Raw genomic sequence first — 27,085 nt, 5'->3', positions numbered from 1 at the left:
CACCCAATCCAGACTAGTTCTCTTTGTCATGCTTCTTCAGAGAGCCCAATATTTCTCTTTCACAGCAGTTTCCACATTTTAAAATTTGTTAAGGTGGAGAATCTTATTCAGAAACTCCTAGATTTTCGTAAAAGCCTTTTGCTTTTGTTTATTTTTCTATCTAAATCTTTAATCCATCTGGAAACCACTTTATTTTTCTAAATTTATTTATTTTCTTACATTTGTTCATTTTTAGGCAGTATTTTTTTTTCTTCCCTCAGGTGTACTCCCCAATTTTCTCCCACCACCATAGCACCCGTGACCATCACCACAGTCCCTTGTGTCCCATAGTCTTTCCTCTCATATACTTACCCCTCCCCACCCATATGCCTCAGATCTACAGTCAGCTTGCAAATTTTGTTTTTTGGGAATCACTTTTGTATGTTGCATTAGGAGGGGCTCTTTACAGCCTGCACCTCCACAGCCTTTTAGTGGACCCTCTTAGAGCTCTTCCTTTCACTCCTGCATCCACTCAAGGATTGTTAAATGGCCAATGACTTCATAATGGGCCCTTTATTGCACACAAAGGATAAAAGGAGAATACCCTTATCACAAAGGGTAAAAAGGGAATAATGACAGAGTTTATGAATTGCAGACTTGGAGAAGATTTCAATGTACTTGGAAAAGCAGACATCTGAATGGAGAAATGACAGGATAACAAGGTAAGTGCTTTAATGACGCATGATGACTACAAGCTCCTGGATACTGGCAGGGAATGTGTTTTCATATTGAATGTGAATTTCATATTGTAGCACCACTGAAATAATAATAAAGACTTTAATAATTACCCCATTATTGTTTTTTTAAGCTTTCACTTCTCTCCAAAGTTCCTAACACATGTTTAACTACTTACTAGATATCTCTGCCAGGATGCCTTGTAAGCATTTCCAACTCAGGTCGCCCTAAACAAAATTCTATCCCTCAAAGCCTGGTCCTCTTTTAGTCTTCATTCAGTTGTCTGTGACAGAAAGCTCAGTCTCATTCTCAACACTACCTTCTCCCTAAACCCATATCCAGCCAGTTACTAAGGTGTATCCAGACTAGGTCATAAATACTTTGTGAGCAGAATGTTTTCTATTTTTTTATTCTCAGAGTGAAGGCCTCATTGTCACTTCTCTGAGCCAGTGAGAAATCATCCTAACCTCTTTCCCTACCTCTTCTCTCCTCTCTCTGCAGCCATTGCATGAGCACCACATTTCTAGTTCTGAAACACAGCTCTGATGCTGTGGCTCCCTTGTGGAAAATCCTCTCATGGCTCCCCAATGTTTTTAGATAAAGTTCAAATTTTTTAGTACAGCTCATTAGGACCATCTCAGTCTGGCTATAGACAAATGTATCCCAACAGATAACTGTAATACATGGAAAAAGCTATTTACACAGAGTGGCTCATTGGTTTCTTGTTGCTGCTTTTATAAATTGCAGCAAACTTAGTATCTTAAAAAACACACAAATTAATTTTCTTAATGTTCTGGAGGTCAGAGTCTAAAATGGATCCCACTACAATATAATCAACTTTTCAACACAGGATTTTTTGGGGTCCATTTAGAGGCTCCAACTAAGAAAGTTTTCCTGCTTTTGCAGCTTCCAGAGGCTACCCCATCTTATTGACTCAGGACCCCTTGCTCCAGCTTCAAAGTCACCAACATCTGCTGGGCCCTTCTCATGATACATCTACTTGGTTCTCTCTTCTGCCTGCCTCTTCCACTTAAAAAGATCCTGAGGATTGCACTTGAAGCCAAGATAATTTCTCATCTCTAGGTCAGTTGATTAAGAACCTTAATCCCCCACCTAACTTAACATACTCACAAGTTTTGTTAGGGTATGAACATCTTTGAGGGTTCATTTTTCTGCCTGCCACCGGTATTATTGAAACTGAAACAAATGATGTGTCCAATAAGAGGGAAATGATTTTGTAAATTATGGGAAAGCTATTTCCAAGAGTATGTGGTCATTTAAAAATACATAAAGAGTAATTACAAATAATAATGCACAATGATTATATAAAAGAAACTAGACATAGAAATGAGTAGAGGAAATAATAAGCTAATAATTGTTGCTATGATGATAGAACTTGGATAATTATGCCTTCTATTTCCTACTTTATGGTAGAGTGGTTATATCACTGAGGTAGAAGCAGCTAGATGCAATAATTGCTCTTTTTCCTACAGACAATGGTAATGTTTTTCTTTGAGAAGGTAAAAACACTGACCTTCTAAGGCTCTTGCAGAAATAGAAGACATGTAATTCATCTCTAGCTAATAAGCTATAAGAAATCACTGATTTGCTTCAGAAACCCCCTTTTTTTTTTAAAGAGAGAGGATAGAATGGTACATCCTACATCCTTCTGGACTTTGTTCTTTCTCCTTCTCTTTTGGAATAAGGGTACAAGTCTCCAGGCGCAAAAGACCTTTTGTGACCATAAGCCATAAAAATCCAAGGCTATTTAAACTAAGAATGATGGAGGGAGAGGCAAAATGGAAACATCCCTGGACTTTGTAGCTCTGGATTTATTTTCTGGGAGATGAATAACCTCTATCTGTTCAAGTCATGGTCCACTGATTTTCTGTTATTTGCAGTCAAATGCAGCTGTAACTGATAAAAATACTTCTATAATTAAAATAAAGACAAAAAATAGTGACTGTTTCCAAGTTGTATTTCCTCAATTCTTTGGAGTCCATTCCATGAATAAACCAAATCCTCTGCTTTTTTTTTTTTTTTTCATTTATTTTATTTTTTATTTATATATTTTTTACATCATTGTTCCATTTTTAAACAATGTTTGCTTTCTCCCCCTCTCTCCCCCCACACCCACCCCCCTAGTCCCCATAGAATTTCCTTCCCTAATGCACCCGTGCACCATCACCTCAGCGCACCTCCCCTGTGCTCCTCCCTCCCTCTGATGCCTCTCCCTCCTCCTCCCCTGCAGGGTGTCTCTGTTTATAATTGCCTGTTTGTTTTTGTTTTGTTGTGTCGTGTTTTATATCGTTATCATTTTTCCCCCTGATGTCTTATTTGGTTCCCCTATATTCCTCCTATAAGTGAAACCACCCGATATTTTTCTTTTTCTCAGCTCTGTGGACAACTTTTCTTTTCCCTATTGCCTTCTAATCCCACCTCTACCTCTTTCTTGACCAGCAACCCTCTACTCATCTTCAAAGCCAAGCTCAAATATTATACCCTTAAACACCTTTCCAGGCTTTCCCTCAGATTTGCCATCATTGCTTCCATGGCATTTTGCACGCGTGTCCGTGACAGTGCTGTGCACACTCCATGTGTCTGTCGGTGTTGTCTGTCTCCTCCACTGAACTGTGAGGAATGTGGTGTCTCAAGCCAAGCCATGTTTTTTATTTGTTCCCTTCAAGTCCCACAGCACTGAGCATATAGTAGGCACACAATAAATGTTTTTCTTTTATTCTCCCTCTTCCCCCACCCCCACCAAGTTTCAGAGATCTATTAATCAGTATAAACCCCAATACAACACACCAGCATGATGTCACACATTTACAGGCAAAATATTTCCTAGTTAAGTGGAAAATTGTACAGAAGTCTTCTGAGAGGCCTTCATTTTTAAGCAGCTCTATCGTGAAATATTTCACTTAGCAGTCTAGGCATTCTTCTTTCAATTTGCTGTAATCTACATTCACTGAATAGAATTTGTATCGATCATAGCAACCCAGTTTGTTCCAGGGTACTGGGTAATTCTTTCTGTCCCAAGTGACATCTGGAATGAACAAAGCATGAGACAAAATACTGTTCCCATGTCTCCAGCTCCAGTGAATACAAAGGGGGATCAAACTAGATGCTTCTTGGCCTGTCCAAGGATCTCATGAAACATGGTTCCAGAGATATTGGGGAGGCAAGGAAAGGAGAGAATGTCTGCAAGACTAGTTACTAAGCATTTGCTGAAATATGTTTTTAACTGAATTTTTTTAATGTCTAGTTTTTAAATTAAATACCATTTTCTCTTTGCTAGGTTAACCCCTGTTTTCTCTCTGATTCTGTTCTTGGCTTGTTTTTAATTGGTAAAAGAATAACTGAGGGGTTGGGAGTTAGAGAATGGGTATTAGTAATTGGATCATCTTAATCACTGTGAGAAAGATGGGATTTGAAGACACATTTGTACTGAAAGTAGGAAAGCAGTCGAGAAGTACAGGAAGGAAATTAGGGCAGGAAATTCAGAATTCAGAATGAGAATTTCTCAGTATCTCCTATGCTAGATCTTACCCTGTTCTGGCAAAAGCAGTGTGCTTTTAGCAAATTTGGCCCAAACTTGGAATCACGGTGCCGAGTCCCAATACCACCTAGTTGGATAATGAGAAGCTAAATCACATACACCCACCTTCTTCTGACATAGATTCTTCCTCTGAGAAAGGAGACTAGACATATCTGCCTGCCTAGCTCACAGAATTGTTGTGATGATCAACAGGGGTCAACCTGGTGCATAAGACTTGCTTTTGCTCAATTCCGATGTGGCTCATGCAGCCTTATTGTAGGTAGGAGAAACACAGTAAGTGTTTGGTGAACAACAAATTGAAAGAATGAATGCAGACATCCAATGTGCTGATTATCTTCTTTAAGTCAAATATTTTTTTAATTAAAGATTCATTTATTTATGCATACAAGAGCTGGGATACAGGCCAGAGGTACAGGGAGTGAGATTATTCACCAGAGACAGAGTGAGAAGCAGAACAGGCAGATTGACTGATATACACTGCTGAGGGGAACAGCAGGAGAGACAGGAGAGGTCTATTGCACCACATGGGTCACCTCCCTGGCCAGGGATCAAACTTGTGCTGCAGTGGCCACTGATAGCTTCATAGTGCTGACGCTTAACCCCTTGCACCACCAGGGAGGCCCTTCAGTCAAATATTAAATGCAGGAACAACTTTATCCTTCATGTTCATGTAAAGTATAACCATGTATATGACATCATCATTACCAAGAAAATTCTCTTCCCCATTAAATTGCTAATCCTGTACTTGCTTTATGTGAGACAAAAGCTTTTATCTGATTATTTGAGATACAGCTTGAAAGGCACCATGCCTGAAAAAAGGTAGCTTAAATAACATAAAGGAATATAAGGCTAATTTCCCTTTTGAAAATCATGCTTCAATAGGGACAAAAAGAATTTGTTTGGGGTTGGTGTTTTTACTTTAAATTTTAAACAGTAATGAAGCATGCTTTGTTATTTGCACTATGAAAGGAGAAAAATTGTGTAATCTGGAGAACTATCACCTACCACTCTGGTAGGCTATATAAGAGGTTTTTCTCTATTTCCTCCAACCCTTGAAATTTTGGACCTCCTGCTTCATTTAACCTGACAAGTAATCATAATATTGATTTGGAGTTAAAAAGAAAAAGAAGACACATAATTCATTATGTGTGTGTGTGTGTGTGTGTGTGTGTGTAAACCAATCTGACTTGGAAGAACATTAACAGGGAATTTTGTTGATTTATCCCCACTAATCTGCTCTTGCTATGATCAAAATAGTCATCACAAACACCATAATGAAAAAAATCCACATAAAGAATCGGTCTATGACTTTTGCAACCTTCTTCCATTCGGTCCCCTTGGAATTGGTGGCTTTGTGGTCTCTGAGGCACTTGGCAATGTATTCGATGTTCCTTGTCAGCGCTGTGTACCGTGCACAGCAACTGTCAGCTCCCTGGGGGTTCTCTCTCTGGCTCACCAAGTCATTCTTGAAGAGTTTGTTCATTTCCTTCTTTCTGGAAAGGTCTTTGTTCCCAGTTGTTTTCAGGTTAGGCCCTGGGAGTTTGACATAAACCTTTGAGAGATGGTCCTGCTCCCTGTCATGGCAGGAGCTGAGGCAACTCTCACCAACATCATAGACAAACAAGATCCTGGACATGTACTTCAAGATGACCACCCTGGCCCACTGTGGCACTGGCCGGGCCTCAGCCCCACAGAAGTGGATATTCATCACCATGATGGTCAAGGCAGTGGAGGCTGTGATCAAGGCCATGGTGGCTATGTAGTATTTGCCTGAAATTAAAGTCACAGCAACAACTAAGTCAGCTTAAAACTGTCCTCTTGTTTGACTCAAAAAGAAGCAAACACTGTTTCTGCTCTGCTCTTTTTAATAAATTATTTATCATGGGGAACCTGATTTATTTATTCTACAAATAGATGTGGAATAATACACCAAAATTTAGAACTTTTATATTATTTTGCATCTGTGCACACATTGTTTTGCATGTTTCTTATGTAAATCCATTTACTAAGTTCCGTTTTACTACCAGATTTTAATACACTGAGGATGAGGAGTATTTTTTCAATTTCACCAGGTCTGTTACTTCATCCACTTCAGGTGTTCATTCAATAAGTAACTGGTAAATTAGTTAATAAAATGCACATGTAACATAGGGATGAGTGTTAGAAAATAAACACCTTCTCTAAGGAAGATATACAAGTGTATATAATGGGTATTAGTATAGACTTTTGAGTCACACTTTCTGAGTTCAAATCCAGCTCTGTCAATCACTAGACTTGTGACCCTAGAATAAACTAAAGAATACTGCTAAAGGACAGTTCCTTCTTTGTAAAATGAATATAATCACGGGTTTTTTAAAATTTATTTGTTTGTGCACACAGACCAGATATGCAGGGGGTGAGAGGATTCACCAGAGACAGAGTGGGGAACAGAACAGGCAGATCTACTGAAATACACTGCTGAGGGGAGCAGTGGGCGAGACAGGAAAGGTCTGCTGCGCCGTGTGGATCACCTCCCTGGCCGGGGATCAAACTCATGCTGCAATGACTGTGGACAGCGTCATAGTGCCGCATTTTAACCCCTTGCGCCACCAGGGAGGCCCCTAATCATGGTTTTTAACTCATAAGAATGTTGTGAGGCAACACGAGATGATGCATGTAATGGTCTCAGCATTTTCCTGGCCCTGAGTTAAAAGATCTATGAATGTTTACTGAGGTCGTGGTGTCAAAAATTTACACTTTCAGCAAACAGTTTATGATCTTGGCCAGTTCGCAGATTTGTCTTTTAACCTTATTAATATAAAGCTCATTTCTATTGGATAAGAAAGGCAAAAGTAAATAACTGTCATTGCACAAGGCAGAGTTGTTCATGGCAAAGGACAAGTAAGAAAGGCAACAAAAAGATAAGAGCATAAATTTGTGAAATAAAAAAGAAAACGAAAAATGAGCAAAACCAAAAACAATTTTGAAAAGAGGAAGAAAATGAGTAAACCTTTAACAAGGCCATTCATGGAATAGAGCAGGGATGGCAGTAGGGTAGAGAAGGAGAGAGGTGCAAAAGAAGAAATAAAATAATGGAAATTAGAAAATAATAAAAGTAATATTATACAGTGTTTAATAATCTCAGTGAAATTTCAAGGAAAAAAATAAGAAGATAAAGGGCAGATATGAGTAAGAAGAAAGAATACTTGAATAGGAATGAGAATCAAATGCCTCTACTCATTTGCCCTATCCTAGGGCAAAAGTTTTATAGCTATGTTTTACCAAACTTTTAAAAAAACAATTTTTTAATTTATTTATACATACAAGAACCCCTGGTACAGGCCAGGGGTGTGGAGGGGTGAGAGGATTCATCAGAGACAGAGTGGGGAACAGAACAGGCAGATCGACCAAAGCACACTGCTGAGGGGAGCAGCAAGTGAGACTGGAAAGGTCTGCTGCGCCATGTCAGTGTCTCCCCAGCCAGCCAGGATCGAACCTGCACTGCCGAGGCTGTGGACAGCTTCACAGCACTGTGCTCAAGCACCTGCACCACCAGGAAGGCCCTGTTTTACCAAACTTTTAAGTAGCAGATAACTCGTATCTTATGCAAGTTGTTCCAGAAATAAGAAAATAAGGAAAACAATCTACCTTATTTTTTTTAAATCAATATAATCTCAATCCCAAATGTAACAAGAAAGGAAATATTAAGACCATTTCTCTTATAAACATATTTGAGAATGTTCTATAACAATAGTTATTTCACTGAATCCAATGGTATCTTTAAAATGATAATTCAATATGATAGACGGGTTTTAGCCCAGGAATACAAAAAAAAAAAATTCAACATTTGAAAGTGTAATTCACAAGGGCCTCCCCTGGTGGCGCAGTGGTTGAGCACTGGACTGCGAAGCTGCCCGCATCCTCTGCAGCACTGGTTCGATCCCCAGCCACCAGCGAGGGTTCTCCTGCCGCGCCCGCTGCTCCCCTCAGCAGTGTATTTTGTCAGTCTGCCAGTTCTGCTCCTCGCTCTTTGTCTGGTGAATTCTCTCACCCTCCTGTGTGTCTTACTGTACCCAGTGCTTATATAAATAAATAAATAAATCTTTCAAAAAAAAAAAAAATAGAAAATGCAAACACACTTCTACAACCTTGGAAGCACATGTCATAGGTGCTACAAATAACAAATTATTATCCTAATATTCTCAGGATAGGTGTGCACCTTCCTAACAAGATCTATTTTGTTTTGTCACATAAACAGAATAGTTAAAGCTTGCAAAATTCCTGAGACATGTCTTCAGACATCACTCTCCAGGACTGAGCCAGATTGCTCTTGAATGTCACCAAAAGCAGAGAAGAATCTGCCAGCTGACCCAGCCTCAAACAGGGTTATGGGTGGATGTCATCACTGTCAATCATTTCTGCCTCAGGAGAGGTAATCAAAATGCCACTACACCTCTTCTCTTTATTTGTGGTGTGTGTGGGGGGGGGGGTGGAGAATTTTCTAGGTCTATTTCTCAAGATGGTGTGTGTGGGTGTGCAACTTTGTGTGTCTGTGTTTTGCTTGGAAAGATATAACAAGGAAGAAATCTTCAAACAGAGAAACCAATGTAGTAAGTCTGAATAATGGATAGTATTAGATTCAGTAGAGGGTAATAGGACAGTATAATATCTTTTTACTAGTAGTATCTAAGTCTCTCGGAGTTCCAAAATTTCTGTCATTGCTGAGTTGAAGGAACTAAAAATTTAGATCTAACCTCTGGTTCAGATACACACACTTGCTGTGTGTATCGCACAGCAAGTCACTGAGATGGGGTACTGGATCTGAATGGAATCTTCCCTTGGTGGCAGGGCGGAGGACTGAAGATGTCAGAAGTTTCTCTGAATGAGGTAGTTAAAGGAAAGGGAAGGCGGCGAAGGCAGTAGCAGTCTACATTCCTATACTTGGAGGGAATTCTTGCAGGTTTTTGAAAATCTGATCTAATTTAGAATCACCTCAGATTCCCAAATCTTGCCCAAAATTGCTAAATCAAACTCTTTGGCTATAAGGACATGCATTTTAATGACTTTTTCCTCATCTATTATACCCAGTAAGGGTGGAGAATTTCTCTGCTCAGGCTGAAAAATCCAGCTCATCATTTCTACCACATTTGCCATTCTCCCCCAGAAGAAATCCCTTGAGGTGTGAAGTGACAGTAATAGTCGCTGTCTGCCTGGTCCTCGCCATATGCCAGGCTCTGCACTGAGCAGTAACACAGTGACTAGCAATTATACACATTTGGCAGTTGACAAAACACATACACAGAGCTGCCTGAGGTTGACCAAGGAAAGTGGTGAGAGATTTCAAGTGCAGATTTCTTTGACTTCAAAATCAGGGCCTTAACCTCTCAGCTTGTGGTTTTTAGATTCGAGCAGAAAGTGCATCAAAATCACCAGAAATCTTCACACAGATTGTCAAACCCCACCATTAGAGTTTCTAATGCAGTAGGTCCAGGATCAGTTCTGGGTATGTGATTTCTAAAATGAAGCTGCATTGTGGGTCCAGGGACCACACTTTGAAAAGCAGTGCCCTAAACTGTACTGCCTCCAATTCCTCTTCTGTGTAAACTTAGAGACCATCACCGTTCCTGTCTCCAACAGCCACATCTGCCTTCAAAGTTGTCAACTGAAGACCCTAGCAGATACATGTGATAACCTGTGTTGACTCTGAAGTTGACCTTATCATTATATGTTTAAAGGCACAGACACAACCCTGCACTAAAAGGCTTAGCTTAAAGTATAAGACTCTTGAACTCACCTATCAAAGGGACATTTTCTGAAGCTGGCATGATCTCTGCCACCATCAGCTGAAATACAGTCATGGCCAACAAGATGGTCACACCCAGGGAGACTTTTTCCCCAGAGGCTGCTGGAAGATAAAAACTCAAGGGGGCCAGAAAAGATATGAGGACGCATGGGATGAGGAGGTTGACGATATAGAAGGAAGATCTCCTCTTCAGAAGAAGCGTGAACGTCACATCCGGGTAAGGCTCAGAGCAGCAGCCGTAGGAGATCATATTCTTCACGGCAGGCATGCCATGGACTTCCCACTCCACATCTTCAATGAAGTCAGACAGGTCTCCGCTGTCCAGGGAGTTGAATATGTCCACCTGATTGCCATTGTAGGTCCAGGAACCAAAGGTCAGATTGCACTGCTGGTTATCAAAGGGGAAGTAGGTGACATCCACCACACAGGAGCTTTTGGTGATAGCTGGGGCATCCCAGGTGATCAGCCCATCATACCGCAGGACCACATTGGTATTTACAGGTTCAGAAGACTCATCATCAGCCCTGGAGGAAAACAAAATCTGCTTACCAGAGGAACTTACCTTACCTCCAACAACTCACCACTCCTTGGTCTAAAATTAGGAAAAGGTCAGACATTTTGATCTAGTTTATCCTTCACTCCACATAAAATCCAAGATCCATGGACCAACTAATTGGCCCCTTCTGAGGTAATCTTAGTCTTAGCATTGTTATTGATTCATGATCTTGGACAAGTGAACACTATATAACAGATTGAATTGTGTCCCCAACAAATTCATATGCTGAAATTCCTGGCCCCACATCTAATGTGACCTTAATTGGGAATAGGGTCAGTGCAGATGTAGTTAAGATAAGGTCCTCCTGGAGTAGGATGAAGCCCTAATCCAACACAACTGGTGTCCTTATCAAAGCGAAAATATGGACACAGCCATGTCTTATGGGGGTGAAGGCAAAGATAGGGGTGATGCTTCCTTGAACCAGTGTACAGCAAAGATTGTCTACCAGAAACTAGGAAGAGAGTGCCTCACAGCCCTGTTTCCAGAAAGGTAAACTAATACATTTCTGTTGTTTAATCCACCCAGTTGGTGGTACTGTGTTACCGCTCTCCTGGAAAGCTAATACGGTCTCACTTTTCTCACCTGTCCAGGGGAAGGCAACTCCAAGACTTTTTGATCTATTACTTTATCGACTAAAATACTATGATCATTATTTCTAGGCCTAAAAACAGGAATTGATAGTTAACTTCATGCATATTTCAAACACTCTTTTTTTGCTATGTTTAAATTCAGCTAAATCAACAAGTGTATTTTTGAGAAAATTCAGTTATGACTTGCACTTACTTGTTATACAGGACAATGTCTGGCCTCCACACCAGGTCGCTGGGGATCCTGATGGAGTCCAGTCCATCATACTGGTCTCGATCCCATGTGAGATATGCATCATGCCAGATTTGGCGGATCCATAGGTAGGCGGTCAGAATTTGGTTTCTTTCATCCTACACAAGTAAGCCAGATGGCGACTGTCGAGTAGACACCCCGACCAAATGCCCTCCATCTCTAAGATGCTTATTTTTTTTACAACAGGAATTCAAGAACACTAATCCATTTTTAACCAAAAGTCTACCCTCTGGATTAACTACCAGGACCATTGGTTGTTTGTTTATTTAGTGTTTGCTATGTAAATTTGACAAATATTTAAGTCATTGGACTTTGCTTACATCAAGTGATGATACAAATATACAGGAGAAAAGTCTTTCAAGGTTTATAATTTTAAGTAGTTAAGCACATTTAAACATTGAATAAGGGATGTCAGCAGCAATATAGGGGAACCAAATAAGACATCAGTATTAAAAAAATAATAACAGTACAAAACACAACAAAGCAAAAACAGACATTATAAACCAGAGACATCCTGCAGGGGAGGAGGAGGGAGAGGGATGAGAGGGAGGGAGGGAGGAGCACAGGGGACTGAGGTGATGGGGCACGGGTGCCTTGGGGAAGGAAACTCCATGGGGACTACACCTGAGGGCATGGGGGGAAGCCAATATTGTTTTAAAATGAACAATGATGTAAAACATAAAAAATTAAATTAAAAAAAGAGATGCCATTTTAAAAAAAGCATCTTTTTTAAATTGGGATAACATTCAACAACATAAAACTCACCATTTTAACCTTTTTAAAGTACAAATCAATGACTTCCAGTATGTTCACAATTTGCACAACTATAATCACTAATACCAAAATATTTTCGTCACCCCCGAGAAGAAACCTTATAACCATTATACTTTCACTCACCATCCCCCCGTCCCCCAGCTCCTGGCAATCACTTCTCTGTGTTCTGCTTCTATGGATTTACCTGTTTTGGACTTTTCCTAGAAATGGAATCATAGAATATGTAACACCATCTCTTTCTAAGACGGTTATAGTGACTGGCCAGGATGAGGTAACATTTAGTAAAATTAACTTTGTAGAAAGTTTCCTTGTCTGCATGTTCCCTTCTTCTACCAGCTTCGCAGAGTATCATCTGCCCTCATTCCTCTCAAATTCCTGGTAAAGACTTTCCCTTTGGAAAGCACTGCTGTTTTCATTCTAAGCAACGTTCCAGAGAGTCACCAGTACATGTTACTCACCATATCCTTAATCTGAGAAAGCGTAATCTGCAGAGTGACATTCAAGACTTCATCTGTATCTTCTACTGGACGGAGAGCATTGGAATAATCTTCAAAAAGGTCATTAAACAACTTCTGAGCATATTTTCCATCTGCCATTTCTACAACTGCTCAAAAAGAGGAATCTGGATCAAACTCAGTGTCATGTGCATTACCAGACCAAGTCTAGGATTGGGGGTGACCCACCATCCATTGGGGATAAGCTTTAGGTGAATGAGGGGTTTTATTCTGGCATGCCCAGGTCAACATGAGTCACTAAGAAGCACAGGACACTTCCTTGCATTTAGCCCCTTTGCTCTGTATTTCCTGGCCCACCTCACCTCCCACCTACCTATGTGGCCCCTGATCCACTGAGGCAACTATACATCCACCAGCTTCTCACCTCTCAGTCTGGAGGCAGCAAAGTAAATCCAGCAAAAGGAGATGCAGGAATGGGGCCAGTTCATCTTGTTCCTGAGCCTCTATTGTATCCCAGGCAGGCAGCACAATTTTCCACCTGCCTCCGTGAACAAGAGGGTCTGGGTACAGTCTCCCCTTGGCAGACAGAGAGCTCCCCGCTTATAGTGCACAGTGGCTGGAGGTCCTGAGATCCAGACCCGCCTCCCTCCCCTCTGTAATCCGAGAATGGCAGCTTCAGCGGCTATGATGCAGAGAGCAAAATGGGTTGGGTCAGGCTGTGCTGCTCTGGGGGAGGTAAGGGTCCCAGGTGAGGATTCCAGGCCAACCTCACCAGGAAGAGAGGTAAGACTCCACACCCAAGGCTCCGGCTAAGTAGAATGGGCATTTTCTACCACTTCTGCAGGCCTATTCTGCCTGAGGTCAAGGACCAGGGAAGCTAAACGGACCCAGCAACTGGGCACAGATCTGGAAAGGGCCTGTGTGCCAGCTTTGAAGAGAGAAGAGGAATAGTCCTGATCTCAGAACAGATTGGCATTTGACTTTTTTCTCTGCCTCTGCTTCTGATCACCCTTTCATTGTCCCACTGACAGGGATCTTGTGTAGTAGTGTGTGTGTGAGCATGGGGGGAGGATGTTGGATGGAAAAAAAGGGTTCAAATCCTCCAGGAACAGCAACACTGACTTGGATTCGGAATGTAAGACCTGGGTTTGAGCGCCAACCCAAACCCTTCCTAGCTCTCTACCTCTGAGCCTTCCTCAACTACACACTAGGCAAATAATATTCCCTCTCCCAGAGGTGCTGGGGACACTGAGCAAAAGCATTGTGTTTATTGCAAAGCACTATGTAAATGTTAGTGATTTTTTTCACCTTTTTTCAGACTGCAGATCTAGGATTTCTACATTTACCAAGTTACTAGCTCTTAAGATTAACCAAATCAGCACAAGAATGGCTCATAAGTAATGATATATTACTAAGCGAGACACTGCTTTGCATCAGAATGCTACTTTATATCATTCCACATTCATTCCTCACAGAAGCTCTAATTTTGCCTCTGCAAAAGAATGTCGATTTCCAGCGGCCATAGCCTGTTCCTCCTCTTGCCCCTCCTCTTGCCTGAGGAAATCGCCTTGGAAAACCAAATTAAGATCATTTGGCTGCCTGGAATCAGAGCAAAGAAATTGGATAGCTCTATTTCATCGGGTTACAGCATCAGATGAGTCACCCTGTCCCTCTTCAGGGATATATCCTCCGAATGGAACAGACACTCAAGCCGGCAGCTAAGTGTGTCTCTTAATTGCCTCTGCCCTGTGTTCATCATGCAGACGTTATTTTCCTGACACCCCCTGGTCTGACTCACCCAGCAAATGGCACAGCTTGCGGTGCCCACACTCAGACCTCCTTGAACTAACCATCTGCTCTGCAATCTCAGAGGCTGAAGGTACTTCTGAAATTGAATTAAGCACCTCATTTCCACATGAGGAAACTGAGGTCCAGAGGTGCGATTGTTTACCCTCCCCTCAAAATGCTTGACTATAGGTGAATCCAGGACTGGTTCCAGCCCAGCATTGGAACCTCTCTTCCTTCTCAGAGTTCATCAACATGGCCCTCAATGCGGGAGCGGGGATGGGCAGTGACTTCCTTATGGTGAGACTCTTTACCTTAGTTTCTTTGATGCTTCACAGAGAGCAGTCCCAGTACTAGGTGCTTAGTGAACACTCAGTACTAGAGCGGCCTGTGACAGATGACCCCAAAGAAATCCCTGGCAATCTTTGTTGAGTTTGATTAACTCCACTCAGCTGTTCACTTTCAATTTTTAAAAAATGGTAACAGTGGATGCTCATCTATGAATGATTAACACAAAACCGAGTTAAACCATTACTTTGGTCGGGGGAGATCTCTGCCTTAGAGGGCAAAAATGCTAATGATTAGAAAATAAACTCCTCAAATTCATTCCAAAAATGACTGAGTGTTTTTGTGGAGCCCTGCTTAGCTTCATGCAGTCACTAACTCTTCCTTCACTTTGTATTCTGCAAGAAAAAGAGATGTGAAATACAGAGGTCCCGTAGCTTGCTGGACAGTAAGTGGAAGCAGACATGCACTGGATTCGCTGTTTAGGGTTCATTTGGCTAAAAGGCAGGTGGATATGGTTTAGATTGATCACACTAAAATGTGAACTCAGACGATGAAAAGAAAATGACTATATCTCAGTCACCCCAGAAATTTGGACACTCCCGGTATACCCCATTTCCTGAGTGCCCCATTAACTTAGGAGAGGTTATAGCTGTTGACATATTAATTGAGGTTAAGAGCACACTAAATGATTTACATTTGCTAGATTAAGGTTTTCATGCCAGCATCCACCTTTCCCCAGCTCATGGGTAGAAATTCTGAACAGCATCTCACCAGAGATTGTGTGATAATATCACCCAAGGGAGTATACTCTGGCCGGAAAAAAAGGGGTCACAATTCAAAGAATTTCTAGAAAGTACAACAATCCTTTCAACATCTGCACCTTTTGAGAAACAACAGTCCCTCAACACAATAAATTATTCCAACCATTGCAGAGTTGCTGGGAACCAAAACCACCCTATGAGCCAATTTTGAGGCACTTGCTTATTTGAAAATATATTAGGATTTTAGAGATAGTCCATAAGATCACAATATTTTAAAATATAATTTTACTACATAAATAATGCATGTCTATCATAGAAACATTAGAAAGTACATAAAAGCACAGCAATGAAAAAGAAAGTTCACCCAGAAGAACCAGGCAGAGAACGACCAGATTCAGGCAGCAGCCATCTTTTTGAAACTTTCAGGTTTCTGTGTTTTCATTCTGTGAGCCCGGGCATTAGTATCACTCTGTCTTGCTCCATGCAGATGATGAGCAGAAGTGTAGAGGATGCTTCTGAATACTCCTTTCCTGTTCCATGGGTTTGAGTTGTTGTTCACATATGGTTTCCCCTGAAAAGTTTCTAGTGCATTCCACTCCATCTCCCCACCCCTCAGGGTCCCTGCTCAACTTTTTTTTTTAAAGATTTATTTATTTATTTTATACAAGAACTGGGGTACAGGCCAGATGCACGGGAGGGTGAGAGGATTCACCAGAGACAGAGCTGGAAACAGAACAGGCAGACTGACAAAATACACTGCTGAGGGGAGCAGCGGGCAAGACAGGAGAGGTCTGCTGCGCCATGTGGGACCCTCCCCGGCTGGCCGGTATCGAACCAGCGCTGCAGAGGCTGCGGACAGCTTCACAGAGTGGCACTCAACCGCCTGCGCCACCAGGGGAGGCCCCCTGCTCAACTTTTTGGTGGAAGCTCATTATCGAGGTCAGATCTTGCAGGGGGCATTCCTGGTTCCATTCCAGAAGTGTTTGCCTATATGATTGTGTGTGTTTGTATGCATGTGTGTGCCCTTGCTTACCAGATTATGTCTCCTACTAGAAGTTAAGTTCCATGAGAGTGAGGACTTGGCCTTGTGCTGTACTCCCAGTCACAGAGGAGACATTTATTAATTAAACAAGCTAGTAATATCTAAGATGAAAAAAGAAATCTAAGGAATTAAAAGATGGGGGAAGGATAGATTTCAGCAAAGTGTCGTGACTATATTTCCTATTATTCACAAGCTTACCAAAATCTTTTTAGCACTCATTGCTGGGCTGTTATGTACAATCTTACATTGCTAGCCAATTGCTTTATTATCTTTTAACCTATGTCAAAGCAAAAGTCCTTGACAACATAGATCATATATAGTTGGTGTTTTGTATGTAGTCCAAGTTCAAGAGGAGCAAGCACCAAGATCAATTAGTGGTGTATTCCATCGATGCAGGAGACTGGTAGGCATTAGCATCTCTCCATTCGCTGCTGACTTCACAACAGAAAGAACATAGAATATCAGACTCTTTCTATCACCCAGGTTTAAATCCTACAACCACCACTTACTAATTATATGAGCTCTGACAGATCACATAATTTTTTCCAGTCTGTTTTCTCATTTGTAAAAATTATAACTATAATCTTTACTTAAAAGGGTTATTTTGAGGATCAAAGCAAAACAGATAAAGTGTCAAGCACATACTTGGCATGTAGCAGGCTCTCAATAAATGTTAATATGATTCCCCTGCTGAACCACACAGTCTCCAGTTGTCAGCGAAACCTCCATTAGTAAAAAGAGAGACACTAGATTGCCAACAGAAGAGCCAAGTTCATGAAGAGACATGAGCAGGTGATAAGGGATATGCAGTTTTCTGGGTCAGAAGAACAGCTGATACATGATACGGGGTATCCAATGTGCTCAGGTGAGTGATCCGGGGGCTGTAGCAGGCTCTGGTGTCTGTGCTTTGTCAGAAGGTACACACTATTCTCCCTGAAATCCCCTAAGGGGATATATTTGAAAGCCATAAAAATTTATACAGTTGTATAGGATAAGTATCTCTTGGCTAATTTCTCTTATTTCGGGGATCTTTCTTCACCATGTATAGAGGAGCCCCCAACCATAAGGCCCTAGTTAGGCCATTTGGTTCTTGGGTTTTTTCTGAAATTTTCCTTTGCTCTTGAGTTTCCAAGCCTTTCTTACCCCGATATGTTCTCACCCCACTGGCTTTACTTCCTCTTTTCATAGCAGCTTGTGTGGTTACAATTGCATAATATGTTCCTGCTAATTGTCGTGGCCATCTCTGATGACAGTGCAAGGGTTGGTGAGAGAAAAGCAGGGGGTGGGGGGGGAGGGAAGGCAGTGGGGGAAGGAGGATCCCTCTTCTCTTGTTAGCAGTAGTTTGCGCCCTCAAAGTTAATTCTCATGAAGAGGTATAGAGAAATAGGGAGACAGCACCCTTCAACCAAACTCCTACCCTCCCAGGCCATTGCAGGAGCATCTCCCACAGACATGGGCTGCTGAGAAGCAGCCTGACCCCAGGCTCCAGATTATCACTGGTCACCCCCACCCCTTCCCTGGCCGGGTAAGTGAGAACTAAATGGACATGTGGAGACAGAAAAGAGGGGAAGGGGCTGTCTGACCCCAGCAATGGTTTCTCCATCACCCCTGCCCACCAGCGCCCAGTGCCGGAGTCTCATTGGCTCAGGTCTCCTTAGCAAAAAGGGGATTTAATTCCCAGGGGTTTTTTCCTTAAGGCTAATTTTACAGTTTCTGTTCTCTATTTCTTCTCACCTAACTTTGCCATTGACCTAGACTCCTTATACTTGATCCACATGAGAGAAAGCCAGGAAAGCTTCCGAAGAACCGGGAAGCCTTGGGCGCAGTGTGGTTCAGGGTGGGGGGGCGGAGGGGGGCAGTTATAGATGCACATTCACTGCCCATGAGTGAGTCAAGTCAGGGGCTGTGTCGGTGGGTATATTAGCTCTTGTCAGTGCCTTCTGGAGCCTTGTTGAAGCCTGAGATAAAAGGGAAAACCAGTGACACGCTTCTGTATTTACAGTTTTGATATGTTGTTTTATTGACTCTTTTGCGCTCATTTTGACTTTAAAAATATTGCATTAAATGCTATCTATATTAATTACTGAGAATTTTGGCACCTCCTTAAATGTGCCTTTGCTTCGCCCCAGTCCTGAGCCAGGTTAGATGTAGCCCAGTGATGGTGCCGGTCAATTCACCTGGTTGATGCTTTCTTTAGGAAAGAAAGCCTGAAGGTTATAAAATAATCTGAAAGAATCAAAGTCTGTTTTTTTAAATATATGACGGCAATCCTATAAAAAGAATCGAAAGAAAGAAATTCTCAATCACAACCAAATTTTAGGCACAATTCAAAGCCTTTCTTTTTTAACAAAGCCAGGGTACTTCACCTTACCAGCCACCAGGTGTCCCTAGAAACTCCCTGTAGATGCCCGCACAGCTCGCTGAAGATAACGTCATGAGTGAAATCTGCAGTTTTTAAACAGCTCTAAAAAGACAGCACAATAACAGTTTGAAATTGACAGCTTCAGATGCCAAATTCACAGCGTTCCATCCATTTATTCTGAATTTCTGCCTAGTAGGTCAATGCTTATAATAATAAAATCTATTAACAGTTTTAAGCTATGCGATTATTAGTGTCAATTTATTCAATCAATATAATTTCTTGGATGTACCTATATTATTCTTTCCCCATCCCCCTATCTGGGTCAATTTCTAATGCAGCACCATCCTGCAGAAGCCAGAGTATTTCAGGAGGACCCCAGAGGAACCAACTCTTGACCTGGCTTATAGGACAAGTTGAGTCACTCACTCCTTTAAGGCAGGGTACAATGTTCAAAATAATTTGCTTATATTAAAAGAAATGCGTGGAGTTCTATGGTCCAGATCCAAAAACAAAGTGGTGGGAAAATTGTACCAATCTTCAAAAATAAGTTTACTTAGCCAAGTGGTCATCTTTTCCCTCCTCAACCCCTCACCCTGCCCTCAGAAGGAAGTGTAAACACTCCACTGGACAGACTATTTCTTCTGATCTTAATGTCTTTCTGAGCTCATTCTTCAAGTCAGTCCTAAATTCAACACCCTGGGGGGACCAGAGGTCCTTGCCAGCATCAGGAGGAAATGGCTGTCATGAGAAATCTCAGTGTTGACGCTTGTTGAATTTTTCAGCATATCCTAGACATTGTTCTTCACTTTTTAATTACTATAATATTCATTACAATAGGAAGAATGGCTAATGTTTATGAAGCAATCACATGTTCATCAGTGAAGAGAACATGACCAAATGTTCGTCCTTGAAGGTCATTGCTCTGGGCTTCTATGACAGCCAAATCCCCTTGACTTTCTCCTCCACTTCTGGGCATGTCATCTACTTTATTTTTTAATATTGGATTTCTCAGATTCAGCCACAAGGCCCTCTTCTCTTGGTGAATGGAGCAGATAATCTTAGCATTTAAAATAAAATCTCAAAAGCATAAGAAAAGAGAGAGTCACAATGGATTCCAAGATAGGAAATGAATTGCCTGTCATGAAAAGAGCCAGCCACAGGTTTGAGCCTCCAGGCACATGAATTCTTTCTTTCTTTCTTTCTTTTTTTAAATATTTTTTTTATTTATGCAGGGGTGAGATGATTCACCAGAGACAGAGAGGAGAACAGAACAGGCAGATCAACTGAAATAAACTGCTGAAGGGAGCAGCTAGCGAGACAGGAGAGGTCTGCTATGTCCAGGCACATGAATTCTTTCTATTAGTGCTTTTAAAAGTGTAAGCAAATCACAGGGACAGGAGATGTCCTTTAAAATGCAGAATCTGAGTCAGCTTGTCCAAAGTGCCACTGAGATGCATTCCACATGGTGTTGCTGGTCCCTGGGCCACACTTTAAGTAACAAGGGTCTGAAAAATGACACTATGATATAATAAGGCACTGATAAAGCATAGCTAAGTTGCCCATTACACCAAGTTACCAATTAAATAATATAATAATCACTATATAATAATCACTGAGTTGTGGGATAGGGAATATAAATTGCAAAAAATTTAAAGGATGCATGCTTCTTTTTTCCAATTCAGTATCTACTGAATTTAAAAGGAACTGAAAGTTCTGTGACATCAAAAATTAGACTTGATTATTTTTTAAAGAATTCAGTCTAAAAACTAATTGTGCAGATCTGAGTTTCAAGCTCTGGCATCCACACAAAGAATCAGTTATTTGGTAATTCAGAATCTGCAAATTTGGCTAGTCTGAATTGGGGGGTGGGAGGAGGGTGCTCTATATTATTACTACAAACAAATTTTCATAAAAATAAGAATCTTAGGAAGGCATAAAATAGATTAGAATTAAAATATGGCTAACAAGGGCCTCCCTAGTGGTGCAAGGGGTTAAAATGCAACCTATGAGGCTGTCCGCAGCCTCTGCAGCACGAGTTTGCTCCCCCCCCCCCCCACCAGCCAGGGAGAAACCCATATGGTGCAGCAGACCTCTCCTGACTCACCCACTGCTCCCCTCAGCAGTATGTTTCAGTCCATCTGCCTGTTCTGGTCCCCACTCTATCTCTGGTGAATCCTCTCACCCCCTGCACCTCTGGCCTGTACCCAGCTTTTGTATGCATAAATAAATAAATCTTTAAAAAAAATTTTTAAATAAAAAAGATATATGGCTAACAAGATAAACAAACAACCTTAAATCCATAGTTTTATCAATTTTAAACTCAATTTTACGTAGTAACTTCTGTACTCATTGTGATAATTAGTATGTGTTTTGTCAGCTTCTTAAGGTGTTCAATGTACTTAAGAAAATCCATTGTGTTCGTGTTGTGATTTTAATTAGTTGGATAGAAAAAAATTAGGCTTGAACTCAATATTTAAATGTTTGGGAGGGAAAGTGTTTACTTAGAGTCCTAAGTTTTGTTTTATAAGTTATATAAAAACTGCTGACCTTGGAAGATTTTTTTAATGCTAATTGCTTAATAAATTTATGAGACAGTCCCATTGACCTTCTTCTACTGTATCAAATACACAGGTTCCCTGCCAAAGCAAGACTTCTGAGTGCCTTTTTCCTAAAATGTGCTTCCCCCAATCTCTGCATGTCTATTTGTACTTTTGTGTGTTTATGACACCTCCAGCCTGCATTATGAACTTGGTGCCACTGTAATCCTCATAGCCCTACAGTCACTCAGATTATTCCAGATGAGAGTGTAGACTGGGAGGGTTTTAAGTATCATGTCCAAGAAGTGGAACTGGAATGGAACCAAGGTTACTTTAATTTGCAGACACTGGATGGCTATTGTTATGGCAAATTGAATAAACAGTGATCTCTAAATGCTGAGTGATCCCATTGCTCCCATAACCTGCTCAGGTCTGCAAACATGAAGTTACAGAATGATAGAAACCCCCAGAGCTTTCCCAGAAAAGACAATTTGGGACAAATCTTTAAACACCACTTTCCTTCAAGGACCAATCAGGAGAGAGGAGAGGACGCAGAGCAAATACACACTATAATTTAAGCCTTAATGTAAGTCATGTGTCCTGCTCTTACAAGACCCACACAGTGATAAGAAAAGCAAGGCCCTGTATAGTAGTGCTCCATAACTTCTTTACATGAAATGGTAGCATTGCACAGCAGCAAATTGCCTTGAAAAGGATCCTGGACCCAAACTGGCTTCAAATCATGGAATTGCCACATTTCCACTGAGTATCCTGGCAAGTTATTCAACCTCTCCTGTGTTCAGTTTACTCATCGCCAAAAGCAGCTTAATGAAGGAGCTACTGTGAGGTTGTTCTGAGGATTGAATGAGGAAATACACATGAGGGACGTAAAGCTGTGTCTCTGCAAGGGACAACATATCTACTACTCCTTTTATGGACACCCACCAGTTGTTGCGGAATCAGTTCCTGAGCCCAAGGAAATTAGATTCTCACCTCTTTTCTACCGGATCAGATCCCTCCTCCTTTTTCCATTTTGGCTGGAACTTGCTCACATCTTTTACCCTGCAGGCTGTTCTGCCCTCTATATGCCCTGCCTTCTCGTTTCCACAGCTGCATTTCTTTTCATTATGTAGCTGAAAACCCCCCACTGCAAAGGTTTATTTATAGTTGGAAAAAAATCAGTGTTATTTAGTTTGAGTTTTTCTAAAACTATCAGTCCATTACTGTAAAAGCATCCACATTTACATTGCAGCATCATTCTGTTTCCCCAGTGCGCTGTAATCATTAATTAGCTATTCAAAACAATGTTTATTGAATGTCTATAGTGGGAGAAGCCTGATCCAGACTCCTTTCATGTGAAAACAATGATCTCTCTGAGTTCAGACTCCCATGAACCAACTACTTACTAGACAATTACCTCTATTTGGATGTCCCAGATACATGAGACATTGCCAAAATTTAATACACACATGCACACACACGCACATGTTCCTGATTTTGGAGAATGGAGCCACCATTCCCATCTCCTATGCAAAGTGGAAGTTGTCAAGCTCTCCCTTCACAAATCACTACGACTCATCAATCACCAGGCTCCATCAGTCCATCTCCTAAGGCCTTGCTACCCTCTCTTCTTCCATGAACATGCCAAGGTAGTATGGCCTAGACTACTAATTATCTCAGGGCTGGTCTCTCTGCTTCCATCTCTTCCTCCTGTAGTCCCTCCTTCACACTGTCTTTATGTAGATCTTTTAAAATCTGACCATGTTTCATGCCTCTTTGTTTGAAATCCTTTTTTATTCCATCATCCAAGGATAAAAGCCCATTCTAAGACACAGCTTCTAAGACCCTTAATAGTCTTAGCTCTGCCCTTCCCACCAGACTCATCTCCTGCCATGCTCACATACCTTTAATGACAGGTGGATCTCTTATACTCCTTCATGCCTCCTCACTGTTGTATATGCTGTACCCTCTGCTGGAATGTTCATCCTGCCTCCCCCAACCAGTGAAAAACTCTTAACACTCCTGTTGAGAGTTACCTAATCAATGAACTTTTCCCAACCACCTCAGGGCAGAATTCTATACTTCTTCCTTTGTGTTACTAGGTTTTTCATACTCGCTTCTTTTATAGTGCTTATTCCATTGTTTAATTATTTACATGTTAGTCCCCCTAACCAGATGAATACTTTGCAAATACTTTATTTGTCTTAGTATTCCCAGTGCTTAGCACACAAAAGGTATCCAGTAAACGCTGATGAAATACATGATTGTAGTGGCAAATACTAGGCTGGTCTCTTGGCAGCTTATGTGTTCCTCCCATCCCACACTCCCAAGCAGCCTTAGCTGACCTGCCCTGAGGAACAGTGCAGTCTGGTATCCACTCTGAGGGGACAAGGCTAGGGTAGGAGCTGAGAGAGTGCTTTGGGTCTTAACCTGACTGTGCACAAACCTGTGCTAAGCATGGCTTCCTTGAGGGCAGCCTTTAGAGGAAAGTCAAACCTGGATGTAAACATGCCTTGCAGAGAAGCCAGCTGCTTTTCCCCCCAGCCCCTCAGAGCACAAACCTACTTTGGAAGGAGGATTACTGTGTTTGATCTGAGGGCTTAGAGGTTCCGGTCAGCCAACCTACCTATGTTTGTGCTTAAGATTCTAAGCCCCAAGAGAAGAAGATCTTGGGGCCTCCCTGGTGACATAGGGGTTAAGTCTCAGGGCTATCATGCTCTCACCACTGCAGCCTGAATTCGATTCCTGGCCAGGGAGCTAACTGGCAGCAGACCTCTCCAATCTAGCCCCTGCTCCCCTCAGCAGTGTATTTCAGTCAATCCTCCTGATCTGCTCCCCACTCTGTCTCTGGTGAATCCTCTCACCCACCCCCTGTACCTCTGGCCTATACCCCAGTTTTTCTATGCATAAATAAATATTTCTTTAAATATTCTTCAACACATCTTAGGTGGCAAGCCCCTCAGGGGGTAGTTAAAGTCACTTAATTAGGTGATTCTGATGAGAATCAATGCTTTCAGATAAAAATTAAACCCCCTTTGCTAGTTTCCTAGTAAAAACAGGTCCTGGAAGGTAAGTTCTGACCAGAACTCTGCAGCTAAATCCATTCTCACTGTAAATATTTACTGCACCCTGGGCAGAGTTTACAGAAGAACTAATATGTTGACAGAAGAACTAATGTGTTGTCCTTTTCTTTTTAGGTGCTTGTGGACTATTTGGAGGAAAAAGACAAACTTCTAAGAAAAATTGAATAATAAGAATATTGTTGAACAAAGTCATAAAGAAGAATATGCCTTCAAGGGTAACTGACTGCCAAATGAGAGATTCAGAGAAGGGAGAAGACATCAGCCCCTGGCAGGGGCAGGAGAAGAAAGAGAGTTGTGAATGGAGGAGAGGACTGACTCAGAGGTTGCAGACAAGGCGTGTTCACCTAACAGGTTGGACCAACAAAATGGAGGGACATGGGGTGGGGCATCTTGGTAGAAAGAAATGAGCACATTCTTTGAAATCTGAGACAAGTTTTCATTCTGACATTTATTAGCAGGTCTCAGGCATTTTTAAAACTCTCTGCCTCTTGGTCTCCTCACCAGTAAAACAGGAACTGTGCTATCTACCTCCTGGGCTGCAGATAGCATTCATGGGCACAGTGAACGCAAACACATATGTGGAGTAAGCCCTGGCATAAAAAAGACGGAAAGAGAAAAATCTTGCCCTCAAGAGCTACCACGTGAGGAATCAGTAAATCATAGTCCCCTCTTCCTTTACCCTCCAGGTGTCTGTCACTTTTTAACTGTGGCCAGATGGGGGTGGGGGTGGGGGCCATTCCTAACTGGAAAGAAGAATGTGGGTTCAGAAGATTAGAGACATAATAAGCTCCTCACCACCTTCTTTGGGAGATTCCTGCCCTGCTGTCCCACTTTCTATTAGGAAGTGGATCTGTCTCTCCTGAGGCCAGAGATCCTGATTGTCAGTCTCTCCCATGAGCTTGATGAAGTATATGGGAAGCCAATGTTAAAGGGAATAACCCTTAGCCAATTGCTATCATTACCCAAAAAGCCTGCTGTTTATTCACATTATTTAATTTTTGTAATTGCAAAAGACAACCACTAAGGGGCCCAGGAATGAGTGCTGAGCCCTGATCACATTTATTAGAAAGAATGTCTTTAGTTCTTGCTGGAAAATGTAGTCAAGGTCAACAAAACATACATTGTGGCCTGAGAACAATACCTTCAGCACCTTCTGCAAACTCTTAGCAAAGAACAGGGCTCCCTGGAGGCTAAAAAGCCTTAACTCAGCCCATCCTCCACAGCCCATCAGGCTGGGCCAATGCTTTCTTAGCTCTGATTCCATTTTTTCAGTGTTTCCTCCTGATTAAAAGCCCTTTGGCTCAGCAGGATTGTCTATAATGATAGTAAATGGCTCACATGATGATGAGGCAATCTTTTCACATCTTGAACTGCAATCCATCTTGCAAAGCCTTGCCACTGTCTGAATTCACAGCCTGGGATTTGCAGCAAAGCCAAGGGCTGAGGTTATTGGTTTAGGTTCCTATGCCCCACCCCTACCCCAGGCCCCAGCCCAATTTCCACACCATATGCAGACTTGAATATCTAGTGTACTCAACCTCCCTATGGCAGTCCTCACTGAAATCACTCACTTGAAAACAAAAGCTCAGGTCCCTATGTGTCTCTGGGGTCACAATAACTCAAGTTCCCCAACCAAAACTGGGTAACAAAGGTTGTTTTTCCTTAGCAGGAGTCTGCTTTCATAAGGGTGCATCTCTTACATTTCCTTTGAGACACTCAAGGAACACTCCAGCAACAATGGAAATGAACATGATTTCCCAAGCAGGTTGCCTAGAAACCACTCCTGTGTTTCTGAAACTAATTTAAACATGAAAATTCAGCTCCTGACTCATGTCAGGAATGCATGTCATGGTTTTCTCAGTATTGTACTTTCTTTTCCTTTTATATTACAAAATAATGCATGCTCATTGAAGAAAAATTGAAAAGAATATGAAAATGTGAGTGTCCAGAAAGAGAAAAATCTCCAAATTCTTACTATCAGGGGCAACCTGATAGTAAACTGCCATGTGGGAGTGTTTCCTTTTTTTTTCCTATGTAATTTTTTTCCTGTCAAAAATATCATTGATATTAAGACTGAATTCACATACACCATGTTTTTTCTACTTAGCATTTTATCAGCATTTCCCCCATCTGGCTAAACTGAGATTTTATTTTTTCCTAATGATTGCATTATATTATAGTCCCTTTTCCTTAACCATTCTCATAATCCTAGACATTTAGATTATTTTCAATCTTACGCCATTTTAATTTATGTTGTCTTAATCATCTTAGTACAAAATATTTACTTTATTTCCTTGGGATAAAATTATAGAAGGATTTTCAAGGAGATTGAATATTTTTAAACCATTAAAAAATTTAATTTGTGTATATGATGTTTTTAATTTAAATAGTGCATTAAAGAGCAAATTTCCCTCTCTTCTATCTAGTACCACTTCCTAGAGGTAACAGCTGCTCCCAGATGTTTTCTATGATTATAATGGGGTGTGTGTGTGTGTATAATTTGTTTATTTGACACTGTACACTGGTCTACCATTTGCTTTTTCTTAC

At 41.4% G+C, this 27,085-nt stretch overlaps 1 protein-coding gene and 1 long non-coding RNA gene across 4 annotated transcripts; one reads left to right on the top strand and one right to left on the bottom strand.

The window, feature by feature from the left end:
• Positions 1–597: 597 nt before the first annotated feature.
• On the top strand, positions 598–25,199 carry LOC119260563 (uncharacterized). 3 transcript variants are annotated; one of them, XR_008549353.1, is made up of 5 exons: positions 598–701; positions 1,621–1,797; positions 8,511–8,684; positions 24,653–24,889; positions 25,043–25,199. It is a non-coding gene; the product is annotated as an uncharacterized LOC119260563 (long non-coding RNA). The 3 variants fall into 3 exon arrangements; XR_008549352.1 differs by having other exon boundaries at positions 24,994–25,199; XR_005128747.2 differs by lacking the exon at positions 25,043–25,199 and having other exon boundaries at positions 24,653–24,986.
• On the bottom strand, positions 5,502–13,249 carry CHRNA9 (cholinergic receptor nicotinic alpha 9 subunit). The gene is made up of 5 exons (XM_037529534.2): positions 13,105–13,249; positions 12,684–12,829; positions 11,395–11,549; positions 10,047–10,579; positions 5,502–6,043 (listed from the first exon to the last, which is right to left on the bottom strand). Exons 1-5 carry the CDS (start codon positions 13,166–13,168, stop codon positions 5,502–5,504), a joined length of 1,440 nt encoding a protein of 479 aa, XP_037385431.1. The 5' UTR covers positions 13,169–13,249.
• Positions 25,200–27,085: the final 1,886 nt, after the last annotated feature.

The sequence above is a fragment of the Talpa occidentalis genome, unplaced genomic scaffold, assembly GCF_014898055.3.
Source record: "Talpa occidentalis isolate TD23 unplaced genomic scaffold, MPIMG_talOcc4v2.1 talOcc4.6, whole genome shotgun sequence".
NCBI classification, from domain to species: domain Eukaryota; kingdom Metazoa; phylum Chordata; class Mammalia; order Eulipotyphla; family Talpidae; genus Talpa; species Talpa occidentalis.
Note: the sequence above shows the minus strand (reverse complement) of the source record. Positions and strands in the feature narration are given on the sequence as shown.

What these genes read in the sequence shown, in the direction of transcription:
- CHRNA9 (XM_037529534.2), bottom strand. Translation starts at nt 13,168, where the DNA reads ATGAACTGGCCCCATTCCTGCATCTCCTTTTGCTGGATTTACTTTGCT. An exon ending in TGCTGCCTCCAGACTGAGAG is followed by an intron (nt 12,830 to 13,104) that starts GTGAGAAGCTGG and finishes CTTTTTGAGCAG; the next exon opens with TTGTAGAAATGGCAGATGGA. An exon ending in TTTCTCAGATTAAGGATATG is followed by an intron (nt 11,550 to 12,683) that starts GTGAGTAACATG and finishes TTACTTGTGTAG; the next exon opens with GATGAAAGAAACCAAATTCT.